Genomic DNA, 22,239 nt, shown 5'->3' with positions numbered 1-22,239 from the left:
ACTGGGGCCTCAAAATATTTCATCAGAGAGATTGGACAGCTTAAAAAATCACCCTGATGGAATAAGATTATCTCTGTAGGCCCAGGTATTGGCCATTTTTTCTAGGTTATCAAAACCTCATGTAAACCGATGGTAGTCATATTCATCATAGTTCAACTCAGTAGAAAGCCATGATTAGGGTCTCCTATTGCCATATTTAATGCACCCATCAGACCTCCTAGCTATGTGGAGCTGTTTTGGAAATTCCAAAGCAATCCAAAAGTCCTGAAAATGTCTTCCTTGCATCTTTATTCACACTTTGGAACATCACAGAGAAAATCACCATTTTGTATTCCTTGAATTAACAGAACAATTTTCACAAAGGCAATTCCTTAATTAGAAGCACCACATTTGATTCTTTCCTATTTATTTTTACTTCATAACAACAGAGAGTTCCAAATCTTCACTCCAAGTCTTAGTAGAGAAAGGATTCCTAAATTCTTAAGTACTATTCATTTCCAGGTAAAAGTTAATTTAGATGTCTTCTTTATCAGCATTGGGATTACATTCCTGGAAGCACATGTTCCTATATCTCACCCAAAATGTTTCTAGAGCGATGAATGGCTTAAATTTGAGGGAATAAATATTGTTTAAACTTTACTATTTATTTTCATAGTAATTTTCATGTTTTTTTATTCTACTGATTTTACTGTTCAGTAAAGAGTTTTGCTATTGTAATGCCTTTGTTTTTCATAACCAGAAAGCATCATGAGATTCAGAGTTCTGAAGAGATTCATCAGACTAACCAATGCATTTAATATGTTTGTGCAAGTTTTAGAGACTCATGTCTTGGGAATGACCATTTAGTTTGTACATTCTTATTTTCTCCATGCCTGGAGTGTTTCTTAAAGAGTTAGCTTATTTAAAGAATAAAACCGTTTAGATATGAATTTGTTATTTCCCCCTGAGAATCTTAGAAACCCCCACTACTAGATTTATATAAGCACTTAGCAATATGTTGCAATGGATCAATATACTTCCACAGAGTTTAAGAAACACTAAGACTCTAAAGATAAGCTATTATTCAAGGACACCACTTCCTTTATTTCACCTTGGCATTGCCTACACTTCATAAGGAATAAAAATCTTTTGCAACTATATTACTTCAGCATCTGAGAAAGGTAGAATCCCCACTGGGGTCACAGGATCTCCCAGGACTCTTCATTCCAAATACCAATTCACTAGCAATACAAAACAGGTTGAAAAGCAGAACTGCCTTCAGGTCTCCTCAAGTATCACAAGGGAAGAACTCCAACCTGGAATACTTATTTAAGGGACGGAACTAGGCACATCAGGATTTGCCAAACTCAGCCCTTTTGATACTTTGGGCTGGGAAATTTTTGTTGTAGGGTGCTATCCTGTACATTGTAGGGTGTTTATCAGAATGCCTGCCTTTGCCCCTTAGGTACCATTAACACTCCCCTTAAGTTGTGACGACTAAAAATAACTAGACATTATGTACCTTGAAGGGCAAAGTCTTATTCTCCCTCCACCCTACTGAGTCCTCTGCTCTAGTCGAGCATTGAAAAGTCTCATTTTTAACAATGCACACACTAGTGCTGCTCAACAGAAATATAATGCAAGCTACAGATGTAGTTTAAAATTTTCTGCATTAAAAAAAGTTAGAAGCTAAGCAGGCACAATTGCTTTTGATACTATTTCTTAATTAACTCAACACTTCCAAAATATGATCATTTGAACATTTAATCATTATAAAAGGATGATGAAGGGGATATTTTTATTCTTCATACCAAATTTTTGAATCCAGTTTGCATGCATATTTACTCATCTCCATTTGGACCAGCCACACTGCAAGGAATCATCTGCTACATGTGGTCGGTATATGCTAGGTTGGACAGTGCAGCCACATACAGTGACAGTGGCAAAAGCCAGCAACAACAAAGTAAGCTAACAAGTAGCAACCAGCATAGGCAATGTCCAGATTTTGGTTTCTATTACCATTCTCCATGAAGGAAGCAGGACTTTGTGGAGAAATGGATGACCCCAGGGATGAAGCAGGATCTGTGAGATGTGCCTGAGTTATATCTGATTTAATGCACTCAGAAAGAAAGAAGCAATATTTTCCTCCCTATTTTGCTGATTTGTCCTATTTTGTTGAAGTTAGAGGAGCCCAGGATTGAAGGACAAATGCAATGGCTCACATCTGTAATCTGCAACTTGGGAGGCTGAAGAAGTATGATTATAAGTTTGAGGCTGCCCTGCACAACTTAGCCGGACCCTGTGTCCAAATAAAAAATAAAAAGGGCTGAGGATGGAGCTCAGTGGTAGAGTGCCCCTGGGGTTAATCACCAGAACCAAAAAATAAATAAATGATAGTATAAAAAAAGAATTCAAGAAACAAATTATGCTTCCACAATGAACAAGTGACTTTTTAACAGACTATCCTTCTTCAGAAAACAAGTGGTAATTGGATAAATGTTTAAAAAACAAAAACTATGTGTAGTCACAATGAAAGAGTCTAGACTTTAAAGAAAGATAGGCTAGAGGAGCTGTTTCTTGTTTTCATGGTTTTCACCCTAAGTCCAGGACAATGGTCTACCCTGCAGGGCAGCTAAAGTTCCCTTGAATGCTATCACCTATCTAACAGGAAGAATGGAACTGGAGGAAACCACAGTCTTTGGAAAGAGTTCGGGAAATAATCTCTGAAAGGAGTAAGCAGGACAGGAGCAGTTCCCAACTCTTAACTCTGCCCTAATCTGAACTGTGAACCAAAGAGAAAAGTTTCTGCAAAACCAAACAGACACAGATATCTCCAGAGCAGTTGTCTTAACCCATTTCAGGTTCAGGTTCTTCGTAAAAGTTATTACAAAACAGAATATAGAGCTGTTGCTTTGCCCTGGAAGCCAGACAGGCCAGAATATTGTTTAAGATAGGAGGCTCGGCTGTTTTTGAATGGATCCCAAACACAATGTTCCTTTCCAGGCCTGAGAACCGACGGACACTGTCCAACACGATGCGATCACTCAATACGCCACTTGCATCGCAGAACTGCACCATCCTTTTCTTCCTCATCGCTCTTAGGAGGTCATGATGGTAGTTACCCACTTCTTCTGTGGTACTAACAAGCACAGCAATATCTTTGAACGTATATCCCTTTTCAAACAGCCCCTTGCAGGTGTCTGCCACAAAGTTCACGATTTGAGTCTGAGTCAAATTTTTCTGAATCTTTAAGATTCCCTGGACATCCCGAACCCATTCAGCTTCAGGAAGCATCTCCAAGGATCTACGGGGGATGTTAGGTGGTGGATTCTTTTTAATGTTCTTCATCAGTTTTTTTAGGTATAGGGCTATTTGATCTGCATTGCGGACCACTCTTGTGAGCTCTTCTCTTGGATACTGGGATGAAAGAGGAGGGAGACCACTAACATCCAAGTGGCTGGTCTGAAAATAGTCCAGAAAGATCCAGAGATTTCCTGGATGTTCCTTTTCCCTCTGAGTGATGGCAATTGCCTTCCCATACCAGTCCCCATCTTCTCTGCGGAAATTCTGAGCTTCATCCACAATGATGTGTTGAATATCTTCAAAGTCCTCCTCCCTCTTCATGAAGGTTTTCCGGGTCACTGCCTCACAGATCTGTTTACTCCTGTAATAACGAAAGTGACACACTCAGTTTTCTTCACTTTGTGAAGGAGAAAAATCACTCTTTTGTGTACCCCTGAATATAGTACTACTGTCACAAATAATTTCTCAAGGAACAAAGTGGCTTAGCAGAAAAATAATCCCTGATTAAATAACATATAGGTATAAGATCTAACTGCTTACCCGATAAAGTTCTTCAAAGGCTGGTTTTCACAAATGTAGAGAATATTACTTTCCTCACAGTGAAACATATTCTTGATCTTCTCCATGATTTTCATGGCCATGACTGTCTTCCCAGAGCCAGGCAAGCCATGGACAAACCAGTGTCTGTTCTTACGGAGGTTTGTTGATAATATACTGTTGGACTGTGAGCAGATTTAAAATCTCACAGCCAAGCTGGTCACTCAAGAAAGATCTGAAGCCAAGCAGGACAATCACAAGAGCCTGCAGCAAGGCTTCCATTTGCTGAGTGTCTCTAAGGTAATAGGACGAAGGATAATCTACCACACAGCCCGACCCCTCTGTGGTCTCTGGTTTGCTCCTGGGACTCAGGTAGAGAACCTTGGTCATGACACACACTTTCCCAGTGTAGCCACCCATGTTTACCAGCTTCTGCTTCAAAGTAAATGCAGTCTGAGTGCAGTAGGCCTGGCCCTCTGCATCCTGATCCCTGAGAACAGTGTAGAGGATCGGGGGGCTATTCAGAGCAATCAGCAGAGCATCACAGATGACTTCCTGTTTCTCTTGCAAGTCCAGGTCCAGAGCCCAGCTTCTAGAGAAGATCAGAATTCCCTGGGAGAAAGGATGCATTTGCTGACTTATTAACGCCTTCAGTCCTTCATGCTGTGAGAACAGCTCCTTCCAGACGGATTCAGGAGTGTATCGCAAATTTTCTCGTGGCACTACACATAGAAAGAATGATAATTTGGGAGACAAAAAAAAATATATATTTATAGTAATTATTAATTATATTTAATCATAATTAACTGGTTGATTATGATGATGATGGTTAATGACAGATTTTAAAATATTTTTGTGAATATTATTATATTACAAGGAAAAAGATGCCTTGAAATATCTGACATACCTCATCTAAATCCATGTGTCTATTATTCCAATGTCTTGAAAAATTCCCTAACCTCTGTAAGACACTGATTCCTCTCCTATAAAAGAAAACTCACAGGGCTGGGGTTGTGGCTCAGTGGTAGAGCACTTGCCTAGCATATGTGAGGCACTGGATTCAATTCTCAGCACCACATATTTAAAAGAATGAATAAAATAAAGGTCCATCTCTTTAGCACTACGTTTGTAGAGAAGATGGAATCATGTAAAACCTACCTTTATTTATTATTATTATTATTATTATTATTATTATTATTATTATTATTTATTTTTGGTACCAGGGATTGAACTCAGGGGCACTTGACCACTGAGCCACATCACCAGCTCTATTTTTTTTAAGTATGTATTTTTTTAGTTGTAGGTGGACAGAATACCTTGATTTTATTTTTATGTGGTGCTGTGGATCAAAACCAGTCCCTCTGACGTGCCAGGCGATCACTATACCACTGAGTCACAGCCCCAGTCCTCTAGCTCTATTTTGTATTTTACTTAGAGACAGGGTCTCACTGTGTTAGCAGTTTTGCCATTGCTGAGGCTGGCTTTGAACTCAAGATCCTCCTATCTTAGCCTCCAGAACCTACAGGCCTCGGCCACCAGGCCCTGCCCCGATGTAAAACCTTTGTTGAGCAGGGAATTTCTTGCAGTTCTGGGCTGGAAGACCCTCAGGCTAGGCCCTTCCGTACCTCCTGAAGCAGAACCCTTGTTTCCATCCCTTACTATCATGGTGTGGCTCTGTCTATCACAAAAGTTTCCCTTTGCTTCAGGCAACAGAAACAATTATGGGAGGTGAGCATAAATTTTCACTTTAGGGTTTCAAACTTATTTCAATAATCATGTGTTCCAAAGAAGGGAAGATGATATTGTTTTTCATCCTGTCGAGATGATATGAAAGTATATATGAGAATCAAGATTTGTAGGGATGGAGTTGTGGCTCAGTGGTAGAACTCTTGCCTGGAATGTAAGAGGCCCTGGGTTTGATCCTCAGCACCACATATAAATAAATAAATAAATAAATAAATAAATAAATAAATAAAAGATTTGTAGTGGTTATTTTAAATGCAGTTGCTCCTATTCCTTTGGTAATTGTTTTGCTCGTTGTATAAAATGGAGTAATTGAAGGATATGTTTGGAATGGAGCTTTGAAAAACAAATGAACTAGAAAATAAGAAAAGACATTGTTTGTCAATTGTCCTAGGAAGTTTCATAACTGGAAATAATAATCCTGGATTCTACGTGCTGTGCTGCCTTAGTCTATGAGGTCAGTGAGGGTTCACTTCCAAACCACCTCTCACCAGGGCTGAGGATGTAACCTAGGTATAGGTTGCTTGCCTAGTATGTGCAAGGCCCTGGGTTTGATCCCCAGCACTGGGGTGGGGGAGTAAATCACCTATCACCTATAAGCTTGGAACAATCACTTTGGACATAAGAATTTGCAGTTTTCAAAACACAAACATGACAAACTGTCTCCCTTTATCATAACATAAAAACTGACTGGTGTCAAGTAGTCCAACCATAGTTACTACCTGAAAATAAGATTCTCTGGAGATCCTCTTTATGTTCCAGGCCTTTCTTGGAGTACACAGGTCTGCTGAGAGGAGGTGCACTAGATAGGTTCAGCTGAGATTCAAAGTCTTTGGACAAGCACAGAAGATCTTCACAAAGAAAGAAAACTCATGTTATTCTGAGATTTCAGTTCATCCCCTCATGACCGAAAGAGACCTTACCATTGGGTGGCATATATGATTTTCTTGGTGGTGTGACTTGAGACATGATAGACACAACTCCCCACTCACGTGTCTAGACAGAGTTTTATTGTGTATTAACATGGCCAGAATCTCCCACTGAAGAGCCATTATTTGGAAGTTTGTATCTCTCCATTCAATATTATTCTTCATTCTCGGTCAGGATAGCATTATGTTCATATGTCTCTCATGATACATAGCACATACTTTTAGTCCCCACATCTGTGTTGGTGTGTCTTACTTTACATCACCCCTCTATCCTTCACCACCTTCCCTGCACCGAACTCTCATCTCTGTTAAATATTCTATAGTTCCATGTATTTTCCTCTAGTAGTCATTATAACAACTCTGATGATATTTTATTAGTTTAGGGACTGATTAAATGATTATCTTCTTTGATAGACTAAGCTGCATGAAGGTCAGGAACTATGTCTGCTTTGGATCTGTGTAGATATTTCTAGTATAAATATTTCTCAAATTAATGAATGAAAAAATGAATTAACTATAATGCACCAAAAAAATGTGAGGAAAGAATGAATGAATGAATGAAGGCCCTTAGAAGCATAAACTTTTCCTTACCTTATATCCCTTGCAGCATAGAGCACAAGGATCATCACATTTTAGAATTCCAACCAGCCCTTAACAGCAAATGCTTAGGTGAAATTCACTAGCCACATTCTCATTCACTCACTTAAATCACTACTATTTTTCAGGTTGAACCATGACATTACTCTCAGCTTACTGAGGAGATATATGGGTACAAATCATATCCTTAAATTTATTTTTTGTATAAATTTTTTATAACTATTTATTTATTTATTTTTATGTGGTGCCAAGGATCCAACCCAGGGCCTTGCACATGCGAAGCAAGCACTCTACCACTGAGTCATAACTCCAACCCCATTTAAATCGATTTTTAAGTAGTTAAAATAAGCTCAATTTATTTTTACATAAACTTTCCAAGACCATGGTAGTTGTGTTTATGAATGTTTACTTCTACCTATCTGGAGTACTAGTGTGAAGCAAAAAGACTTCCATTGAAAATATCAGGAACAAGAAACACATGTAAAAATCTCAATGACAGACAGACACCTATGTTTATTCCTAAAGGTATAAGGTATAAAATCAAAGGACATTAGGAACTGCATTATTAAGTTCTTCCACTTGTTTTGGAGATGGAAATCCAACAAGCTATTTATGTCACACAAAAGACTGTGTCCCAGATTTTATATGATTCTCTGTGTCTCTCCAGGCTTGACAAATTCTCAGTCATTCTAGAAAGACTGAGATATCCCACTATCCACCAAATTATATAATGATAAGAAAAATATGCAAACAATCTTAGGAAGCAATAGTAATGCCAAGTAAGGAAAATTGTTAGAAGCAGAGTAGTAGATCAGGTTATGGCTTGTGCATAGCGGGTGCATGATGATGAGTGGAGGTAAAGACAAATTATTTAGAGCACAAGCAGATCAGGAAGAATGTGAGAGTACTGAGGACAGACCTGGCATTGGGAAGGACTTCATCACCCTGAGCTACTTTCAGGTTTTCCTGAACTGAAAAGTCACTAAGGTCTCCAAGGATCAAGACACAGAAGGCATCTTAATTTAGGCAGAGGTACTATTATGAGGTTACAGCAAACTTCAATCCAAAGGATTTTAAATATTTCAAGTGGCCAATCCAAGGAAATGGCACTATGCTAGTAAAAGTCTAATAACCAGGTCCAGTTGAGAAAAGATTTTTTCATTTGCAGCCAACTGCTTGTTTTTGTGGTTGTAAATATTCCCACCATGGACAATTTCAAACCATCCATATAATGTCATTAAACGCAGAGTTGGGAAGAAACGCACAGTAACAGGGCTGGTATTGTGGCTTAGTGGTAGAGTGCTTAGCATATGTGAGGCACTGGGTTGGCTTCTCAGTAACACATACAAAAAAATAAAAGGTCCATTGACAAGTAAACAGATATTTTTTAAAAAGAAAGAAATGCACAGTAGCACTCCATTTTATAGTATTTCCACCACACAGACACAGTAGATATAAACGACCACACAAGCATAGATGATAGTAAAATTTAGTAAATAATTACGAAGTGGTGAGTTTGTATTAGTACAGTTGTTTGTAATATACATTATTTAATTGCAATCATATATTAAAACTTAACTATGCCTAGGGGCTAGAGATGTAGCCCAGTTAGTAGAGTGCTGGCCTAGCATGTGTAAGGCCCTGGGTTCAATCCCCAGCACCACCACAAACAAATAAAACAAAAACAAAAACTTAGCCAGGCGTGGTGGTGCACACCTGTATTCCCAGCTCAGGAGGTTGAGACAGGAGGGTTGTGAGTTCAAAGCCAGCCTCAGAAACGGTGAAGCCCTTAAGCAACTAAATGAGACTCTGTCTCTAAATAAAATACAAGATAGGGCTGGGGATGTCTCTCAGTGGTCAAATGCCCTGAGTTCAATCCCTGGCCAAAAATAAAAATAACAACTACTCATAATGACAGTGTTTAACAGCCAGCTCTGAAAATTTAAAAATTTACCTTAGAGCCAATAAAAGCCAGTTCTAGAACATCACTTCAAGGGCAACCATTTCCAAATATTTTTCTTTTCAACTTCTAATGTGGAAAATTTTCACTATTCGACAACTGATTTAGGTTTCTGATCTACCCAACAAAACTTTCTCTTGTATGAAAAGCAAGGTACTTGGAGAATAAAAACACTTAGTAACATTTCCAGAGTTAACAGGAAACAAAGGAAAACTGTAATATGGAGTTGCCCAAGAGGCAGAAAGGACAGGGAAGGAGGAGCTTTCTGCCCCTTACCTGGATCAGCGTCCTTCATGTCTACCCATTTCTCAGTTGTCGGGCTGTAGATGTTTTTCCTATCATTCACCATCAATGAACCAGGAGAGTACATCATCATGTCTACCCATTTCTCAGCTGTCAGGTTGTAGATGGTTTTCCTATCATTCACCATCCATGAAGAGGGAGCTTCTGAGAACACCACACAACAGAATGGTTCCACTTTAATTGCAAAGCAATAACTGTACAAGTCTTCCCCACGAAACACCTCTATGACTTTGGTCCTATAAGACAACTGCGTTTCAGAAGAGCAGAAATGGACGATGGGCAGCTTTGAAACTGCATCTGCTATGGCTGTCTCCAAAGATGCACAGTCAACCTGGTCTTTTGCACATCCTAGGACTTTCCTACTTTGATCCTCCACCCCAACAAAAAGATAGCCTCCACCACTGTTTGCAAATGCAGGGATGTACTCTGGAATTAGGCTTTTTACTTTTTTTTGTATGTTATTTTTAATGTGCTTAAACTCTACAGATTGAGACTCAGGAAAAGGTAGGATGTCATCATATTCAAGTCTGTTGCTTTGGAACACTTGGAAAGCAAGATTTGATTCAGAAATGTTCTGATGTACAGCTCTGGGAATTTTACTCTGTGAAGATCCTTCATAACTCAGACTACATTTTACACTCTTTTTCTTGGTTACTAGGAAATCAAATGCTTCTCTTGACTTCATGAGGGTCACAGAAGTGCCAGATCTACGTCTCAATGAGGAGCTCAGGCTGCAAATGCGAGGCTTGGGGGAACTGTCTTCAGGTGATGGGCGACTGCTCCAAGATTTAACAAAAATGTAAAAACACTTTCCTTGGTACTTGAATTCGAAGAAAGCCTGAAAATCTGAAAATTGAATAAGCTCTCTCAGCGCATCTTCCAAGTCCAGTCCGAGCTCCACTGGCTGTTCATCTTCGTTTGCCATTTCCATCTGAATCACTCCTCCTCCTGAGTTTAATAAAGCACATGCAGCCTGTAGAATGTTCACTTTCTCTTGCCTTTTCCGAGTTTTCTGCATCTCGTTTCTGTATTTTTCACCAAGAGTCACTTTTCCTATGTTGAGGACTAAGTCTGGGTGAGATAAATCCTCCGCCAAAGATGAATTATGTTTCTCCATGTTTGTTCTGCAGTTGAAAACCATTAAAACATGCATCTCATGTTAATAAAAAAGTAAATTGAGTAGTACACACAAAATACATTCACTCATTTATTCAAAAATGTTTGTCAAGTTCCTGCTAGGTACTGGGAGCTAGAAATTCAGTAGCAAATCAAGAAAGGGCAGAGCCCCTGCTTCTTGCAGCTTACGGTTTTCGAGGAAATATAGTTGAATAAAATAATTGATCAATGTTTGGAAAGTACTCTGAAAGACAAAGCATCAAATATTAACAATCAACCTAATATGAATAAAGAAGGCCTCCTGGTTGAAGGAGCACTCAAGCTAAGATCCAAATTAACCAAAGCTTTAATATCAGAGTGAAATGTGGGAAGTCCTGAAACCGGCAAAGAAAATAGTGTATTAGGGCTGGGGATGTGGCTCAGCGGTAGCGCACTCGCCTGGCATGCGCGGGGCGCTGGGTTCGATCCTCAACACCACATAAAAATAAAAAAATAAAGATATTGTGTCTACCTAAAAAATAAATATTAAAAAAAAGAAAGAAAATAGTGTTTTAAAGCAGTTAAAGAGACCCAGCATCATGGTATATGCCTGTAATCCCACTGACTGGGGAGGATGAGTCAGGAGGATTGCAAGTTGGGGGCCAGCCTCAGCAATTTAGCAAGACCCTGCCTCAAAAAATAAAAGAGGGCTGAGGATGTTGCTCAGTGACACAGAGCCAATCCCCAGTACCAAAAAATTAAAATTTAGAAAAAATTAAATGCTCAATAAAAAAAAAAAAACAAAAACAGCAAAGAGATGTTCAGTCTGACCAGAACTTTAGAGTGATGAATGATGTTAGGTGAGAAAAGAAATAGTGAAAAGAGGAAGCTCAAAGTTAGAAAAGGGACACTGTGGGCTGGGGTTGTGGCTCAGTGGTAGGGCACTTGCATAGCATGTGTGGGTTCAATTCTTAGCACTGCATATAAGTAAATAAATAAATGTCCACTGAAAACTAAGAAAATATTTTGAAAAGAAAAGGGACAACGCTCTTAGCAGTGAAAAGCTAAGGAAGGATTTTTAAAGAAGGGAGAGTAACACGAAAAGGTAGCCATTAAAAGGCGTATTACAGGGGCTGGGGTTGTAGCTCAGTGGTAGTGCACTTGCCTGGCATGTGTGAGGTACTGGGTTTGATTCTCAGCAGTGCATATAAATAAGTGAATAAAATAAAGGTCTATCAACAACTAAAAATATATTTACGAAGACATGTTTCAGATGAAAAACAGATCCATGGTTGCCATGGGCTAAGGGAAGGGGGAAGGTGTGATTACAAAGGGATAGCACATGGAACTATACATCTAGAAATGTTAATTTTACTGTATCATAATTTTTAATGGGGCAGACACTTTATTAATTCAGAGTAGAGAACCAATTCAAGAGGGCAAACCAGTAATAAGGATTTGACAATAAATGACACGAGAGATGATGGCCCAGACACCAGAGGTGGCATTGAAGGTGCAAATAATTTATTATTATATTTACATATATTTATTATTATATTTTCTTTAAAAATGTTAGCATTTTTATACATTTATATATTTTATATATATAAAATATTATTCAAGATTCAAGGATGAAAAAGATCAATCAGAGTAAAAATTATTTAATAAGGTATTTATAAAGGTAAGGGCAAGGTTGAGGGAAACTAGCAAATTTTGTGAAGCACCTTTCCTTCCATAAACTTGGAAAGGTAGGGGGTGAAAGAAGAGAGTCATTATGAAAAATTTGTAGGAGAAGGTGACCTAACTGAAGTTTTTCCCACCAAAAGCATGTAGAAACCAACTCACAGTCTAATAGAGTCTTATAGGGAGGAATAAAACACCTCATTCTACTCTTGTATCTTCTAAGCTCATCTCTTTGGTGTTCCTTTTTGATAGAACTCAATAAGAAACCACATAACAAAGGGACTTATCATGCAGCCTACAGCATATGTCTCACCAATAGGTGAAAGATGGAGAAAGGAACCAATATGGCAGCCATTGGTTACAGGAGGCCACTGAGTATTTGAAATGTGTCTAGTCTGAATTGAAGCGTGTTATGTGTTAAATAGACATTAGATTCCAAAGAATTACTAGGACAGAGAAAATGAACATGAAATATCTAACAATTATTTTCTTTGTAAATTATGTTGGTAATCCATTGGGTTAAATGAAAATATATTAAAATTAATTTCTCTATTTGTTAAAAAAAAGAAAGAAGTAAAGGAGAACAAGGTAACATATTCTGTATCTTCACTGTAGTACTATCTATCCATATTTATATGTCGTCAATTTTTATATTTGTTATAAAAGTTCATATAACTATAAAACTAAATAGGGCAAATTGTACCATATATAAACTATATCTCAACAAACATGACTTTAAAAAGAAATCTAGTTCATGAAGTGTTTTAACAGTATTGGGCACATATAACCACCTGATAATAAATAATGGCTATTATCATGATTCATTAAAACAACCAGCATCAAGCTGTTTCATAGTGGAGTAGGGAGGGGGAGCATGGGAGGAAAAGACCAACTTTAGATAGGGCAAAGGGGTTAGAGGGGAAGGGAGGGGGCAGGAGGTTAGAAATGATGATGGAATGTGATGGAAATGATTATCCAAAGTACATGTATGAAGACACAAATGGTGGAATATATTTTGTAAACAACCAGAGATATGAAAAATTATGCTCTATATATGTAATATGGATTGTAATACATTCTGTTGTCATATATAACAAATCAGAATTTAAAATTATTATTAATAATAATAATTATAAGCCAAAAAAGGAAAATAAATTAATGGGAAACTCTGGTAAAGTTCTTCAATAAAATAATAAGAGAGATTTTGTCCCATCCAGATATATATTAAGGAAGTTGGAAAAATATGTTTCTCTTAATATGTTTTTGGATATATAGATATATATGTATATGTATACACACAAAAAACAATATGTATTTTTTGTTTGTTTTTGTTTTTAGTTTTTGTTGTTTTTGGTACTAGGAATTGAACCCAAGGTGCTTTACCACTGAGCTACATCCCCAGCCCTTTTTATCTTTTATTTTGAGACAGGGTCTCACTAAATTGCTTAGGGCCTCACAAGTTGCTAAGCCTGGCCTCAAACTTGAGACACTCCAGCCTCAGCCTCCTGAGTTATTGGGATTACAGATGTTTGCCACTGTGCCCAACCAGATATGGTTTTTAAAAATATGCAGAGAAACAAAACTCGTGTAATAAAAGATTGAGAACTCAATAACAGAGTTCAATCAATAACAGTAAAACATCACAATAGTTATCAAAATTTTATGAAGTACCTGGTTCCATTGGGTTTACTGGAGAAAATTTTTTATTTTCAAAATCCTATAATAATTACATTATTAAATATATATCATTGGCCACATAAAAAATGGCAAGCTACAAAATTCAGTCTTATCCTGGGCTTTAAAATTTTCACAAATATTATGACAATAATCCTTTTACTTGTATTTCCCTTTCTTCTGTGGTTTTTAATAATATTACATTTTTATGAATTATATTCATCAAATGAACAGAATTTTGCATTGTTTTATCTACCATTTCTCCAAATTTTGGAGAAATGTTGTCACATTTATAATTATATATTTCAAAGGCCACATTTCATTTTGCCAAGCATAGGCATGTCAATTGGTCATTTCTCAACTTCTCAACTGTGAAATTATTATTAATCATAAATTATAATCATAAATCATTTACTCAACAAATATTAATCGGACATCCGTCATTTACCTGGCACTGTGCTAAATCCAGAGAACACAGTGGTGAACAAAGCAAATGTGGTCCTTGCTATTGAGAACTTGCTGTTTAGGGGAGGTAGAAAGTAAATAAGCAACTACTATGTGCGATAGTTTAGATCATCAAGGGAGCTTAAGATGGTAAAGTAGGACAGAAGAAGCTGTACACCCTGAGGAATTTGCAGGAAGCAGGATTATTGACTACAGGATTCAGAGGTGGCTCTTGCCTAAGAATTCTTCCTCTGAACAATGAGTATAGAAATTCTTTGAATTTTATACCCAGTTTGGTAGGGGGCAGCTAGCAGGTTCATATGACAATCATGTTTCATTCCATCCTCTAAGCAGAGGTTTCAAAAGTTTTTCTTTTTTTTTTTCTCTGCAAACCTGACATTAATAATAATAATAATAATAATAAGAGGAAACTACCAACTACAACGCCCTTCTGCAGAAGTTTTTGCTGATAGAAAGCTTTTTGAAGAAGAGGAACTTCCATGTTACAAATATAATGGGGTTTCTGCTTAATTATGGTAAGGGTCTCCTGAGTGGGGAGTGGTCTCTCGCCTGCTTCAATGGAACCACATAGTAAAGCTGTCAATTGTCCCTCAAATTGACATGTAGACTTGACACAATTTTTATCAGAATCCCTGGAAGACTTTTTTTTTACATATAGACAAAATTATTCTAATTTTTTTTTATGAGAAGGCATGGAAACTAACACAATAGCTAACATGATATTTTTAAAAAGGAGAATAAAGTGGGATTGAGATTTTAGCTTAGTGGTAGAGCACAATGTGAGGCACTGGGTTTGATCCTCAATCTCATAAAAATAAATATATAAATAAATAAAGATGTTAAGGTATTGTGTCCATCTACAACTAAAAAAATTTTTTTTGAAGGAATAAGTACACAGAAGAATGATTCTATAACTTTTTTCTTAAAAAAAAGAATAAAGTATAAGGAATCACTCTATCTCATATTAAGATTACTATATAGCCAGTGGCACAAGCCTGTAATCCTGGTGGCTCGGAAGGCTGAGGCAGGAGGATCAAGAGTTCAAAGTCACCCTAAGCAACTCAGGGAGACCCTGTCTCTAAATAAAATAAAAGGGGGAGGGGCTGGAAATGTTGCTCAGTGATTAAGCAAGCTTGGGTTCAATACACAGTATCAAAAAAAAAAAAAGATTTACTATATAGCTCCACTATATATAGAGTGTGATACTGGCAAGCAGTACACATAGATTAATGGAATGGAACAGAGAACCCAGAAATAGTCCAACACAAGATAGCTAACTGATTTTTGGAAAAAGCATAAAAATAATTTAATAGAGGATGAATGGTCTTTTCAAAAATGGTGCTAGAGCAATTTAGATGTACACAGGAAAAAAATCAAACCAAAACCTGGTGCAATAGCACAAGACTAATACCAGATACTTGGAGGTTGAGAAAGGAGGATCACAAGTTCAAGATCAGCTTGGGCAACTTAGCAAGACTGTCTCAAAATAAAATAAAAGTAGTAAGGATATAGCTCAGGGCTTGACTACCATGCATGAATGAGGCCCTGGATTCAATCCCCAGTACCACAAAACAAACAAAGATTAAAACTAACCCTCACATCTTTAACAAAAATTAACTCAAAATGGATTGTAAAATTATGAAATATTTACAACAGGTGAATGGTTAAATAAACTGTGGTCTATCTATATCACAGAATATCACTCAGAAATAAAAAGGAACAGACTCTTGATTCACAAAACAACTGGATGGATTTTAAAGACACCCTGAGTGAAAAGAGTCAATCTCAAAAGGTCACATGCTGTATTATTCTATTTATATAACATTCTTGAAATTACTAACCTATAGAATAAAAATTAATGGTTGCAAGAAGTTAAAGGTGATGACAAAGAGGCAGGTGGGTATGAACAGAGGAGGTTGAAAGAATTCTCCACACAAAGACACTTCGCCAGGAGAATTCCAATTTTATTGCAAAAGGCTGTGTGCTTATATAGATCTAAGGGGAGATGGCAGGGCTTAGATAAATGGCAGGCCACCCGTTTATTGGCGAGTTCTTCCAGATATCAGCTCCAGAGCCCAGGAATTAGTTTTTATTGGGGCTAAGGTTCCCCGCCAGCGAGATGTAAAATTGGCACTGGCGGGAGAGTTCACAAGGCGGGAACTTGTCGCGCCAGTGAGAAAAAGGGGAAAGTAGGAAGAGAAGGTCGTTAGGCGCCATGTTGGGGTTTTTCTCTGGGGTACAGCTGCCGTTTATACTTTTCCCAACAGAGGTAGCATGAGGGAGATTTTTGTATTGATGGAGTTGTGTTGCACCTTAATTAGGGTGATGATGGATATACAAATATACAATAGAACATATACATTGTACCAATGTCAATCTCCTAGTTGTTGCTGTACTTTAAAGTAAAATGTAACTGTTGGGGGAAAATGGATGAAAGGTACACGGGTCTGCTAGCTTTGAAACTCTCTGTGAATCTATAATTATTTCAAAATAAGGGTTTTTAAAAGACTTTTTAAAAAGACTGAATATTACATTTTTACAACCCATAAATGAAAGGATTAGTATCAGAGTATACAAAGAATGCCTATAGACCAATAAGAGAAAAACATCCCTTTGGAAATAGGAGAAAGAAGTAATCAGGTAGCCAAGGATTCCATCATTAAAAAAAGAAAGAAAGAAAAGAGCTGGACATGGTGGCGTGGGAGCCTGTAATTTCAACAACCTTGGAGGCAGAGACAGGAGAATCCTGAGTTCAAGGACAGCCTCAGCAATTTAGTGAGGCCCAAGGAACTCCATGAGACTCTGTTGCAAAATTAAAAAAATAAAAAGAGCGGGGATGTGGCTCAGTGGCTAAAATGCTCCTGGATTCAATCCCAGGTACAAAAAGAAAAGAAAGAAATGAAGAGGTATTCACAGAACAGGAACTGACCTATAAGAATATGAGAAGATGGCTTGGCCTCAGAGTAGTCAAAGAAATGTATAGAAAGACAAAGATACCATTTTGTTTCCTTAGACTAGCAAGTATCTATAAGCCTAGCAAAACAAAGCATTTACCAAGATGTAGAAAAACTGGGAATCTTCATCATTTGTAGCTGTATAAAGTTATGCAACATCATGGAGAGAAACTGGTTGATCTCTATGAAAAGGTTCTCCAGATTTTCAGAATATATGGGTTTTTTTGTTTGTTTGTTTGTTGTTTTTGTTTTTCAGGAGAAACTTGAGCTATATTGACTGGGAAGCTGTGATCCATTTGGATTTTTGAAGTTATTTTTTGCAAGTACGTGAAAAGACTTTTGGTTATTTTACCAACACTAATTAAAGCACATACTTGTGAAAGCACCAATTAGTGAATTTGCTCAATTTTAATGAGTTATATCCAGAAATATTTATGGAGATGGGACACAAATGAATATGTAATTATGAATAAAAATCAGATGGATAATTGAGAGATGTTTACTGCTCTGCGATAGGAAAACAATCACCTATAACATTTATTTTCCTAAACAGACACTTATATTCTGGATATTCTCTAAACATTAATTGGCATATTTATTTTAACAACATAAATATGTTAATATCCGATTTTTTTTTTAGAACTACTTCAGTCTGTGTACACAAGAAAATGTGGAAGACTATAAACAAAGTGTTAAAACCTGGGGGAAAGAAATGAGTACAGGAGGCAGTCCACTCCTGATTCCAGGCCTGAGCAACCAGGCTTGCTTCTTCACATGTGAGGTTTAGGATGGCATGGGACTTGGAGGCCAGGTCTGAGGATGTGGGTCTCCTCCATAAGGTGTGTTCCTTTGATACTGCTGGTTACTGATGAGGAGTCCTGCTCCCTCACATGTTGAAGTATAACATTAGAGAAGCAAGCTGAGGCAAGTATATATAGCAGGGTTTATTTAAAAAGGGGTAACATATGGGCTGAGATTGTGGCTCAGCCTTTCATAGAGATCAACCAATTGGGTAAGTGTGCTTTCTCTCTCTCTCTCTCTCTCTCTCTCTCTCTCTCTCTCTCCCTCTCTCCCCCACCCTTTTCTTTTTCTTTGTTTGTTTTTGGAAGACATGGCTGCATCTGTATTCCTTTACATATGTCTAGAAGTTGGTAAAAATAAATAACATACCAAAACAATGTTTTACCACTAGTAATATTCACTGAAAAGAGCATTATATGTCACACTTAAATATTATTAAGGAGCAGGGTTTGGTACATAATTTTGAAGTTCAATAAAAAAAAAATATATATATATATATATATATATATATTTTTTTTAAGCATGGATCCCCTGTACTCCCCTCCTCCTCTCTTGCAAGCTTCTCTGGCCACAGTGTGATTTTTTTTTTTCCCTTCCAGGACTCGGAATGGAACCCAGGGGCCCTTTACCACTGAGCTCCACCTCCAGTCATGAGCTTATTTTTTTATTTTGATACAGGGTATCGCTCATTGCCCAGACCGGCCTCAAACTTGCCATCCTCTTCCCTCAACCTCCAGAGTCTTGAATCGCATGCAGCCTCTTGAATCGCTAGGATTACTGCAGCAGCATATCACCGTGCCCGGCACACAGTGGATTTTCATTTTAGAGTTTTTCATTTTAGAGTTCTGTGAACTCTTTTTTTTTAAATATTTCTTTTTAGTTGTACACAACACCACTACTTTATTTATTCATTTTTAAACGTGGTGCTGAGGATCGAACCCAGCGCCAGGCATATGGCAGGCGAGTGCTCTACCGCTGAGCCGCAAGCCCAGCCCCCGGGATCTCTAAGACCGTTCCTTCGGTTGAATAAGCGTGGCGTGGTTCTTTCCAGACAATCTGTACTTACCTTGGGAATGAAGATTCCCCAACGTTGCAACGCCGAAAGGAGAAGCAAGCTTCAGGCTCCATGATGTATTCACGAGGGCGCAGCTGGACTGAGGGCGCAGCTGGACTGAAGGTGCGGCTGGAACTGAGAGTGCGGCTGGACTGAGCGCGCCGCTGGACTGAGGGCGGTGGTAGCCTTCAGAGAGAAGAAGTAGTTTTCAAGCTCCAGGAAGAAAAGAAAGAAAGACCGGGAAGAATGCCAAGTTTCAGCCTCCTGGACCACGAAACTAGAATTTTCCCGCGTTTTTAAAGTTTCGATTTCTCAGAAAACTGTAAACATGATCCCGCCCTCTTGGTGCTCACCTTTGGGAGGAGGGAGGGAATGCTCTTTACCCGAGTGAACTCCAGTTATTTGGCTTGAGACTAAAGGAACGGTCTAGCAGAAGACACACATCAAACCTGGGAGAACAACGTCTGGAAAGAATTTTTTGGAATACACACTCAACTGTTATCTTCCAGGGAGGGGAAGAGTGGAGAAAGATTATGGAAAGGAAGGGGGAGTTTACTTTGTACAGTAAGCTTTTGTCAGTAAGGAAAAGAGAAAAAAATAAGCAAGAAAATAAGAAATACTCGAGTCACAGAATTAAGCAGTGCATTTTATTGACTTCCTCACTTAATTTTTCTAGTAGCTTCTATAATCCTGGGAGTTCTAGTTGGCACCCAGTTGAAATTCCTCCTGATGGGTGGGACACAGTGAGGTTTGCCTGTAATGTCAGGCACTCAGGAGGCTGAGGAACACAAGTTTTTGTGAGTATGTGATATATATATATTTTTTTTAATTTTTCATTTTTTTTTTTTTTTGCGGTGTTAGGGATTGAACCCAGGGCCACAATTGTGCATGCAAGGCAAGCACTCTACCAACTGAGCTATATCCCCAGCCTGGGAGGCTCACAAGTTTGAGGCCAGTGTCAACAAGTTAGAAAGCCATATCTCAAAATGAAAAATTAAAAGAGCTTGGGGGGGCTGGGGTGTGGCTCTGTGGCAGAGCACTTGCCTAGAATGTGTGAGGCACTGGTTCGATCCTCAGCACCACATTAAATAAATAAATAAATGTCCATCAACAGTCATAAAATATTTAAAAGGGTGGGGGTGGGGTTGCTGGGGATGTGACTCTGTGGTAGAGTGCCCCTGGGTTCAATCTCCTGTACCAGGAAAGAAAAGAAATTCCTGTTGGTTGGGCTGGTAGTGTAGCTCAGTGGTAAAGTCTAGCATGATCAAAGCCCTGGGTTGGACCCCCAGTACTGAAGGGGAAAAAAAAAGAAGTTCCTGCTGGATCCCCTGTTATTGACCTGGCAGCTGATAGTGTAGGTGTCATTCTGATTGGCTGCTCTCCCTCCATAGCTCACACAAGTCACTGTTCCCTTGAGCTTTTGTTCAGTTTCCTTTGGGTGCCCTTAGAGACTGCAAGAATTGTCCCGGCATGGATTTAACAATCATTTTTAGTGAGGAGAAAAGGAGTTGTGCAGTAGAGGGAATTGAATTAAAGATGCCACCAACCAGATCATTTATTCCCAGTCTTGGCTGCTTGTCAGATCCTTTTGACAGAATTTTCAAAAATGCAGATTCTAAGTGGGGCTTCTTCCCAGGCACACTGACTATTATATATTGGTGCAATATCATTCAGAGGCAGAATAATATTACAGCTACGTAACACACTTACATAGGGATAAATATACAAACAGAAGCAAACAGGCATCTTAAAGAGTTTTCATTTGAAATCTTAACCATAAGTTAGTTATTATTGAAAAACTTATAATTTAGGAATTGATTCTCATCTTTGCCTTAATATTTCCTTTCAATATAATCTTCCCATCAGTGATATTAAGACATCTATGTAGGATGACAGCTCTCTAAAATATCCTTCCAAGTCCAAATCTTCAAAGTCATACCAATCTTTTGCAGGGGGGGGGGGGGTGCATTGAACCTAGGAGTGCTCTATTACTAAGCTACATCCACAGCCCTTTTTATTTTTCATTTTCAGACAGGGTCTCACTAAGTTGCTTAGGGCCTCACTAATTGGCTGAGGCTGGCCTGGAACTTGGGATCCTCCTGCCTCAGCCTTCAGTCACGGAGATTACAGGCATGCACTATTGTGGTATACCAATCTTAATTGTGACTCATACCTTTTTATGGCTTAAAAGAAGTAAACCTTTGATGGCTTATTCATGGATGCAAAAGTTGTTGCTAAAGAGGTTGCAAAAAAATGTAACCTTACCAAGATCCAGAAAGTTCATTCCCAGAATAAGCCAAAGAATCCAAAGACTGTTGTCACAGAAAGCAAGAACAGTGTTTGCAAAAACAAATTCTTCAGTGGGCCATGGGAATGTGAGAGGCCTCTGGTCACAGACCCAATAACCTGTGGCACCAGGTGGGCGATGCTAGGATAAGGGTTTCCCAGCACTATCAAGACAATGGCATCTGAAACAACAAAGGCCTCTTCTGAACTTGTGCTTCCTATTGAGACAAACTCCCCTGAGAACTGGCACAGTCAGATAAAGAGGGTGCTGCTTGTCACATGTTTTGTTCACAGCCTGTTTGGAGAGTCACCTGATAAAAGCCAGCATTTACACCTTCTGGCTGGGAGAGACCAGGGAAAATGTTTTCATTTGTCACAAGGTCAAGCTCTTGGAACATAAAACAAGACAAAAGAATATTCTCATAATTTTCCTCTTTATGACAAAATAAAAAAGACAGAGATGAGGATAAAAAGAGAACTATTCCTGGGAGGCTATTGATCACACCCAGAAACTAATTCACTAGAGTCACAATTCAGAGAACAAAATTTTACAAATGTTTTTTTCCTGTCAATCTGCATTTGGAAAGGAGAGGACAAGGGGGAAATTTTCTACCGTCCTCTCTTTACTGAGCATTACGGAGAGAATCTGTGAGAACTGACTTTGGAAAGAATTCTTACCTTCTGCTGTTTCTTGTTGGCTCTTTCAGGATCCCTTCCACAGGTTCCAGAGCAAATGGAGCAGCCCAACATTTTAGGATCTCATTGTCATTGGCAGAAACTGGAGAGAAGGCAACTTCTACTTTCTTAGGATTTTTAGCTGGGCCTGATAATTGACATGTGACAAATTAACAAGAGAAAAGTCATACAGATTTTTTT

General features: G+C 38.3%; 3 protein-coding genes and 1 long non-coding RNA gene across 4 annotated transcripts in view; 2 read left to right on the top strand and 2 right to left on the bottom strand.

The window, feature by feature from the left end:
- The window catches only part of LOC308636116 (protein SLFN14-like), a gene marked incomplete at both ends in the record, with an annotated part of 462,924 nt that overhangs the window by 383,443 nt on the left and 57,242 nt on the right, over positions 1–22,239 (top strand). The gene's annotated exons all lie outside the window — the stretch shown is intronic.
- Positions 1–22,239, bottom strand: part of LOC308636277 (protein SLFN14-like) — a gene marked incomplete at both ends in the record, with an annotated part of 238,084 nt that overhangs the window by 200,913 nt on the left and 14,932 nt on the right. The gene's annotated exons all lie outside the window — the stretch shown is intronic.
- On the bottom strand, positions 2,822–19,151 carry LOC308636276 (schlafen family member 13-like; the record flags this gene model as incomplete). Its single annotated transcript, XM_081271687.1, is given in 6 exon segments — positions 2,822–3,643; positions 3,823–3,984; positions 3,986–4,541; positions 6,285–6,413; positions 9,325–10,475; positions 19,090–19,151. Coding segments are annotated over 6 exon segments (2,877 nt in total). The 3' UTR covers positions 2,822–2,826.
- Positions 19,075–22,138, top strand: LOC308636279. The gene is made up of 3 exons (XR_014019388.1): positions 19,075–19,200; positions 19,235–19,874; positions 22,071–22,138. It is a non-coding gene; the product is annotated as an uncharacterized lncRNA (long non-coding RNA).

The sequence above is a fragment of the Spermophilus citellus genome, assembly GCF_964194105.1.
Source record: "Spermophilus citellus genome assembly, chromosome: 17".
In the NCBI taxonomy this organism is placed as follows: domain Eukaryota; kingdom Metazoa; phylum Chordata; class Mammalia; order Rodentia; family Sciuridae; genus Spermophilus; species Spermophilus citellus.
This window is presented reverse-complemented; position numbering and strand designations above follow the sequence as displayed.